Consider the following 9,216-nt stretch of genomic DNA (forward strand, 5'->3'; position numbering starts at 1 on the left):
TTGCTTGCAAGTCATCCACAAGCAGTCTGCAAAATTCTCCAGCATACTTGTTAATCAAAACATCTATTTGCATCCTGATCATGTATCTCTATAGCTTGCTGCCTTCCTGCGCTGGGCACAGACCTAGAGGGTGTCTTGAAGTCCCAGAAAATGGTCCCTGTACATGTCTGGAACAACTGCTGCTTTGGTATGCATTGCCTAATGTGCATAGCCAATGCGCTGCCCATAAGACTGACATATCTTAAAAGGTGTCTCGTGGGTATCAGCTATACGTTACACTTGCGATAGGTCTGATGGGTCACACTCGCAACGCTTGCTATACAGAGGCAGTTCTGTGCCTCCAGGCAATGCACAGCCCATCTCATGTCAGACCTAATGCTTTCAGACCTGCTACCTGCAGCTGTACTTTTTAGATAAAGGCTTTATAGATTACATCATCCTGTCTGAGATCATCATACCCACAGTTACCTGATGAACAAGTCAAGAAAAAGAGGTACCAAGAAGGGGGTCGTTAGAGTAGAAGTTTATAAAGGCCACTTCTTTACCCTGTTTAAACCCATCCCAGCTGTAATCTGAGAGGAATCAAATGTGATAGCCCTGAAATAGTGCTTCCCTGGGCTGAAATGGATGTGTGAATACCACCTTAAAATCTGGTCGCCACGTGCAGAAAGGTTTGATTTACCTTTATTAACCAAAACCACGTAAGAAGTTTAGCATATTCTAAAATGGACTTTTATGCAAAAGATATTTCTATTGTCATAATATTGAAAAGTATCTTATTTGCAGTGTTTCTGAATGTTTTCATACCTAGGACTTATTTTAGGGAAAAATCTATTAGTTTGATTGCCTGAAGGATAAACTTACTCTCTGTGTTGTGCAGAGGGAAGATCCCTTTCTTGTCTCATGTTGTTTGCTTCAACAGTAATTTTACAGCAGGCTAGTAAGTTGTATGGTGAGCAATGATGGTTTCCAGACACTAGCTAGTAGGAAGCAGAGCTGCTAATACTGTTGAAATAGGAGTCTGTTTTTTTCTGGCTTTCCTTAAACAAATTTATAATCTCATTTCTCCCCTTCTTAAGGAAAAAAGATGTTTTATATTCCAATAGTGTAACTTCTATTTCAGATTAAAATTAAAACAATAAAATGAGTAAACAGAGAAAATGTAAAAGCTGTGCCTAAGAGATAGTGAATATCATGTGACTTTGCCAGTAGAAGGTTTCTTTTGAAGTAAAATTACAGAAGAAGATATTGTATTAACTACATCTTCAGAAAGGGGTGGGCAGGTCTGAAAAAAAACTCTCACGTTTTGGATACACAACACTGCAAAGAAGAATGTGACCCCTAAATTCCTTCAAGGAGCTGCTTTCCTTCTTTGTAGACATTCCCGAATTTAAGATTATATTGTCTGTTACGGTGCATTTACCAAGCTTGGCATCCAAGGCCATTGGGGGTGAGGGAGCTGGTTAATTACTTTCCTTTCCTATAGTAACTAGCACAGAAGTAATGCTAATTTCTTTACTTTTATATTCATAAATTATACATGTTTCAAGCACTACAGCGTTCTCAGTGATGGCAAATGAATGTGCTATTAATATGCTTTATATGGTAATTCCCCTCAGACAAGCTAGAGACATCATTTTATGCTTAAATCTGCAATTCTTCCAAACAGATCTGAGGCTTTTTCTTACTCTTTATTTATGCTACCAAAGTCTTAGAGAAAGCCGACACTTACACATACTTTGCTGGAAGCATGCATAGGTGGTGAACTTTTTTGAACCTGAGTGAAAATATTATAGTGGTGTAATCCAGCTGTTCATTTTGCACCCCTAACAAGGAAAAATGACATGATGGCAGATATGCAATTAATTTTTTTAATTACGAAGTTTGAATGAAAACAGCCAGTTCTGGGATTTAAAATCTGAAACTAGAAAATTATGGTAAAAGTGATCATTGTTACTGTATTTCATTAATCTGCATCCAAGAAAAAAGTGTCTTTTTAATGAAAAGCAAAAATCAATTGCTTGGGAAAGCCTGACATTTTAAGTAAAAGACTTGGAAACACTTTGGAATGATTTTAAAAAAAAACCCTCATTGGAATTTGTTGTTATTATGAGTTTATTTTCTCATATTTGCACAAAACTGACCCTCCAGTTGTATTGTTATGTGGACCAGTCATTAATAGCAGTGGAGTTTATATCTTAATAAGAGAGCAGTTTAAAAGTGGAGGCAACCAAATTAAAATGTACACCTGAAGTGTGGAAGCAGATCAGGCGGCCTCAGAGTCAGGGTAGACATGAAAAGATTCATGCAAGACTATCTAGTTCAAAACAAACACCTCCAAAAGTATTTATTCTGGTTTTGGTTGTTTTTTTTTTTAATTTGCTTCAAACACAATAAAATTCAACAAACAGAAGGAATCTTGATTGCATCAGAAGCAACAGTAATAGATAAAATAATAGAAAATCTCATTGTACAATTAAGGAAAATGAACTTCCACTTCTAATCATTAGTGAAGCTGAAGTCTGATTGTACAGAGACTTAAGAAGTCAAATTCCAATTAATAGGGGGTCTTTAAAAATATTCCTAAACACATTAGCTGTTAGCTCAGAAAAGAAGGAAATGATAGCACATTCACGACAATGATTTGAGCTAATCCCTGCCGCACAATATGAGGGATGCTGCATTACTAGTGGTGCCATGTTCTAGAACGAAATTTAAAACAGAAGCTTAGAGATGCCAAGACACTCTATGTATATGAAAAAAGAGAGTTAGTATGTCTATCCTCAAAAAGTTTAAAAAAAAATTTGTCTAGGTCCTTTGTTGTTTTCATAAACTTGTGTTATCATACTAATAGAAATACACTGCATGAATGCAACAGGCTCTGTCATGCACAAGGCTGTACAAAGAGGGCTGTGCAAAGTGATCACAATTCAGGTATAAGTGAGAGACAGCAGATGGACACAGGGAAGGAGTCAACACAAGCCACACGTTGAAGCAGAGTCTTAGTGACTGACCATTGCTCACTGCTATATTTGGCTTCTAGATCATGAGAGTTCTGAGAAAAGTCTTGAAGGCTGTTAACAAGGTTGTTTTGTAGCCATTGATGGACAGCTTTTCCCAGAAATGAGGGAAAGCAGCAAAGGTGGCAAGAAAGTGTTAAGGTGATAGAAGAGGTAGTGGAGGCCAGCCACTAGAAGAAGTTAATGCAGGCGTCAACCTTTCAGTACTAAGTGAAGTGCTTTGGAAAAGCTGGATTAACACACAGCTTGTAGAAACATGTAACTTCTTTTTGACATAATCCAGGAGGCAGAGCCAATGAAGGGTGCTCAGAAGCAGAGTGGGAGGAAGACCAATGTGATTAAAGGGGTAGGAAAATTAATGGACACAAGAAGGACAAGACTGCATCTGTTGTGCCCACCATAAGGCTTCACACTGGTGTCATCATGTGAAGCCTTGGAAGAGACCTTCAGTTGTGTGTGCATCTAGTATGCTACAGATGCTTCATGATGTCTCTAGCACTTTTACACTGCTTTTAACATCATGGCATCTTCACAGATGGCATTGTAACACTGTAATGTCCACCTTGGCAATTTGTTATAAAAGTCCTCAGTAATGCTGCATAGAGTTACTGGAGAACAGTAACTGCTGCATTTCCCATATATTCTTATTTTGCTGTCAGTGAGAACATTCAGCACAATATGATTTACATAACTGTATTATTTGTAAAATCATAACCCTTTATAAAGAATGCTGAGGTCTTTTAGACTGATAAGCACCACTGAAAGGCCAAACTCAGGTAGGTATATGCTTAACTTCAACCACATAAGTACCTACAGTCAATAACAAAAATGCTGTCTGTATCCACAGGTATCTGAGGTGTTACTACTGGGCGGTTCGTACTTTAATCACCATCGGTGGCCTTCCAGAACCACAAACTCTGTTTGAGATAGTTTTTCAACTGCTGAATTTTTTCTTGGGTGTCTTTGTCTTCTCCAGTTTAATTGGTCAGGTACATCAAAAAATCAGTAATTAGATATGTTCAAATTACTGTGATGTAGTGATAATATATACAATTTAATGGTGTTTAGTTCTAGGAAAAGGTTTATCTTCCATCTGAATGTGCCTCTATTTAACTCTCATCCGTACGTATTCTTCTGACAAATACATGTGTTTAATCAGTTCTCAGTTTTGTAGCCCTTTTGCATACAAGCTGATTTAAAGCCAAGACTCTGCAGGACATGGAAGATTCTTGGAACTATGTATAATTCCTTTTTTCTTCCTCACAGCCAAGGAGACAGTTTCTTGACATTCACATTATACTGTTAAATCTGATATAAAAACTATAATTGTAGGTATGATATTAATATGTACAAATTATTTAATAAGTCACGCTCAATACTACTGGCAAGACAATATTGTTAATGGAAATCCCAAGATTTTTGACAAACTGGAATTCTGCTCTCTTCCATAAATTACAGTATATTTGTTAACCTGCAAATCAACTGTTTTCTATTTCTCTTGGTTCTTATTTGGCAAGAGATTTAAAAAAAGTCCATATCACAGCAAATCAGTTATATTTCCAAATGGATAGAACTCAGATATTTCTGGTTTGTAACTATTAAACTTGGGGTTTAGATCTATAGGTTTTAAAATACATTGCCTACAGAAAAACCAATGCCATGGTTCCTATGTGAGAACCAAATTCCCGTAGAAATCTTTCCTTTCCAATGCTTGTTATTGGAAGAATTATTATGAAAAAATATAAATGAAAACTGAAATTTCATTTTTATTTTGAATTCAGGATTTGAAAAAGTTCAATCGAATAATGAAAAATCACATATGTCTCTTGCTGCTTAGAAATGCAAGAAGAGATAACCGTCACGAAACAGACTCTTGCCTATGCTATTTAAAATTCATCCATAAACAAGAATTATCAAAAATAAAACAAAGAAGTCCATATAAAATACTTCGTCTGGAAAACTATTGAATTCAACTATATTGGATTAAACTTCAGAGTCTGCATATTCATATTTTTTTCCTAAATTTCTATAACTGTCAATGAAAGCACCATTCCCAAGAAGATTCTGCAGATTAGTTTTTGTAACCAGTATAGTCATTTGCAGACTCAGACCTTAAATTTTAACACATGAATAGCTTCATTGCAGTTTCTTATAATTCCTGTTTACAAAGAGTTCTTAAATTTACTGAGTTATTCCTGGTTTAGCACACTTGCCTAGAAATTGTTATTACTACTGCAATCAATTGCATCTCTAATAAAAAGCAGAATCCAGCCCACTGGCATACTAATCCTGGGCCACTGCAATATGAAGCCATTCTACTAAAAACATATTTATACAGTTATGATCTTGAAGATGGAATATCTATGAACACTAGCTCATCCATTTTCTAAAAACTGCATTACATTTGTGTTGGAATGTTAAATGATGTTTTTACACTAAAATCTTCAAGGTCACCTTTCAGCTCAAAGTGCATTTTTAGGGCTGATCTATATTCCCTTAACTATTTAAACAGCAGCAGGATCTTAATTCTAGTGGTGCCAGATTATGTTGTTAGAGAAATTTAGCCCAGTTTGCTTCATTTCTGACTTGTGTTGCACACCAAATGCAGAGTAGTAGTATTACGGCTTTTTACGAAAAACATTATCTATATTTTTCATCCATGTCCAGAAATATGAGACAGAAAAATAAGCTAAAACCCACAAACAATTCCATAAATATAGGCTTTCCAACACAATTAGATTAAATCTGTAATACTTCTGAAAAATTGGATGAAACACCTATTCAAAACATGCAGCTGAATGTATAATTAATCAGTTTTACTCTTTTTATATGTTGTTGACAAGATATTCAAATCAAGATTATGTTTGCTGAAATGTATAGTAACAACAACTAATGCTTGCAGATGAGAGATGTAATTGGAGCAGCTACAGCAGGACAGAACCACTACCGTTCCAGTATGGACAACACTGTCTCCTATATGAACACTTACTCTATTCCGAAAGTGGTCCAAAATCGTGTTCGAACCTGGTATGAATACACATGGGACTCTCAGGGAATGCTGGGTAAGGCTTTCCAGTTCTACTTCTGTAGCAACTCCAAGTGAGAATGGTTGTACGGATACAGACGTAGGGTGAAATTCACATTTGTCCTTTTCTGAATTGTGTGCAAGAAGTGAGAGGAGGATCTTCAATCTACTTCAGAAAAGAAAAAAACTCCAAAGCAATATGACGCTTACTACTTCACAAATTCTAGTAATTTATATAATATTCTGGTCATAACTTTAGCAAAGATATGTCACTTAAATGACAATATCTTAGTAAAAGTATATTAGCAGCTTCCTGATTTGAACTCATAAATGCTAGAATAACTCCATTAAGGTATTTTTCTGTACAATGCTTATTTTTATGGAAATTCTTTCACCTTCCTTTATATTTTGTAACTAAAAGAGTTTGCTTTTTTTTTTTTTCTTTTACAGATGAATCAGAATTACTGGAGCAGATGCCAACCAAAATGCAACTAGCCATTGCAATTGATGTGAACTTTGCCATTGTTAATAAAGTCGACTTATTCAAAGCAAGTAGTTTTAGAGAAGAATGCAGAAATGTGTGGTGTTCCTGAGACAGAAACCTTGTTTTGTGCATCTTGCAACACTTAAGAACACGTTTGTTAATATGCAAGGCAAAATAGGTTTAAGAAATATTTCAGTCAATGGAGACATGTCCGGGCAAAGCCAAGTGCCTGTCTTTTAATTTCTTTGTGTCAAAGCAGAGATTAAAAAAAAGCAAATGAGATTAAGACACAGTACTGTTATATCAACATATTAAAGCTGATGTTATGGTTTACAATTGGTATACAATTTAAATGTGGTACTTAAGATTGGATTTTTGACAACAAAGCCAAGGAGACACTGCATTTTTAGAAGTAGTCTAAACTTACGATTTTAATACTAATTTGTTTATTGGGATAATTGCAAAATAATCACATGATATCTCTGTATAAACATTACATATCTGCAAGGTTTCTGCCACATTTTCTGAAGACATGGAATTCATAGATTCATACCAACATTTGACATGATCTGGGTTTTTTTCCCTTGGATTATTAAAAAAAAAAATCCAATAAGAGACACATAAAGCTGTGAACATAGCACTAATTGAGCTTCCACAGCAAATTTAGATGTACAGAATCTTACTCTGTAGAAAGTCAAGATGTTCAGCCCAAAGGGAACTTTATAAGCATCCGAAATTACAATCCTTTCAGTCTTTACTCTAAAAGCTGAACCTTATGATGTTTTGAGATTGAATTCCACTTATGAAGCCCTTGATCATTCATGAGTTGTTGGGTTTTGCTGCCCAGTGTAAGCACTAATAATCATTTGTGTTACTGAATTAATAGAGCAAACAATTCTAACCATTTTAACAGGGGTGCGATACCCAGATGATATATGACATGCTGTTAAGGTTGAAATCCATTGTGTATTTGCCTGGTGACTTTGTCTGCAAAAAGGTGAGTATTGTTGTCTTTTTCAAATAATAATAGTATGTATTTTAGAAAAAGGGTTCAGATATCGGTCAGCAGTGTCCTTTAAATAAAATTAATCCTAAGTGAATTAGATAGCATAAAAGTAATTAAGGTACTCTGTGTAATAATAACAAATGTGCTCTCAAGTTTCAACCTAGAACAAGACAATATGGATTTGATTACTTACATTATCAAATATAAAATTATAGTAATATGGGAAAGTACTTAATGTAAATATGGTGTATCTAATGATACATCATGAAGTTTTAATATTTAAAATGGAGCAAGCTTAATTTTTATACATATATACATACAAACCTAGCCTACAGATCTCAATCTATGATGCTTTGCATGTGCTTCATTTGTGTATTCAGAAACTCTTAAGTGGAATTATCTAAGAATGTAGAAAATAATACACTGCAACCCATAGCATTACTCACATCAGGATCTGATCTTGCTTTACCTTCACTCACAGCTTTGAGCCATCTCCAGACTTCCAGCTGAATGCAGTCACACTGTCCCTTAGCAAAGGAGCCTATCTTCTCTCTCACAGCTCAAACATGGCCCTATATTAACACAGGTAGATAGCTCAGCTTCTGACCAAGTGAGCCCACATCTCTTTTCAGAAGGCATGTAAACATACTTATAGGGATTGTTGGGTGTAATTAAAGCATGGCGAGGGTGAAGTATCAGTACTGTTACTGTTCTGGCAATTGACCCACAGTCTATACCACACGCAGAAGTGGTCATCAGAACCCCTTAACTTGTCTTTAGCAGTTCTGGTCCAGCATGCTGGTCCTGCTCCCTTCAAGACTTAAGCATATGATCCTCTTCCCAAATGCTGAGTTAGTCCCACTGACTCCACAGTGTAGGAAGTTAAACATTTGTGAATACACCAAAGGATCAGGTGTATCCCTTCAAAGACCAATCCCAGAATTACTGTTAGCAAGGAGGAATGGAAGAGTAGTTTGGTGTGTTTGCTTGTAATATGTACAGCATGAAAAGATTAGACTGTGGCTGGGACTCTGCCACAACACAGATAATAAATGACAGTAACAGATTCAAGGTCTTGATATTGCGGTTAGATGCAAAAAATTCTTAACAAGGATGGATTATGAGAAATGGAAATACCAATCTATTCCAGCTTGACTCAGAGCTCAAAGGCCTCTCACTTGTATAGATCTACTATGTGGCCAACAACCATAGTAATGCTATTAATGCTGTAACATGTAGTAGTAAATAAAACCCTGTTGGAACTATCTCCTCCTTGGATGTATGTTGGCCTCATCATACTTTACCGAGGAGGCTCCAACATGCGGGCTTGTAGGCAGAAGTAAAGGGATAGGATGTGCAAGCCCTACGCTTTCAGTCCTGGCTTTATTGCTGTTTCCTTTTCACTTTTAAAAAGAAATTGCTGTTTTGCCTCAATTATTCCAGCTGCACAAGTGGAAAAATATTTATCTGCCTGTCTTACTGAGATGTTGTGAAGACTGTTATGGTCATGTTTGTGAAGTCCATTATATTACTCCAGTTTGCCTGCTTTTTGTTGTATATACTGATGTCATGCTTTGAATCCTAGTAGATCATGTGGAGGATAATAAACAAATGAATAATCTCTGAAACCATGCAGTGATTTACATAAAAGTAGACAAAGTTTTGAATAATTGTTTATTCT

General features: G+C 35.9%; 1 protein-coding gene across 1 annotated transcript in view; it reads left to right on the forward strand.

Moving 5' to 3' along the window:
- Positions 1–9,216, forward strand: part of CNGB3 (cyclic nucleotide gated channel subunit beta 3) — a gene marked incomplete at its 5' end in the record, with an annotated part of 97,174 nt that overhangs the window by 77,241 nt on the left and 10,717 nt on the right. Inside the window, 4 exons of the mRNA XM_082015082.1 lie at positions 3,868–4,009; positions 5,923–6,082; positions 6,496–6,593; positions 7,443–7,526. Coding sequence (XP_081871208.1) covers positions 3,868–4,009; positions 5,923–6,082; positions 6,496–6,593; positions 7,443–7,526 — 484 coding nt within the window. The remainder of the gene's footprint in view (positions 1–3,867; positions 4,010–5,922; positions 6,083–6,495; positions 6,594–7,442; positions 7,527–9,216) is intronic.

This window comes from Phaethon aethereus (assembly GCF_964289735.1).
Source record: "Phaethon aethereus genome assembly, chromosome: 2".
Taxonomy (NCBI): Eukaryota; Metazoa; Chordata; class Aves; order Phaethontiformes; family Phaethontidae; genus Phaethon; species Phaethon aethereus.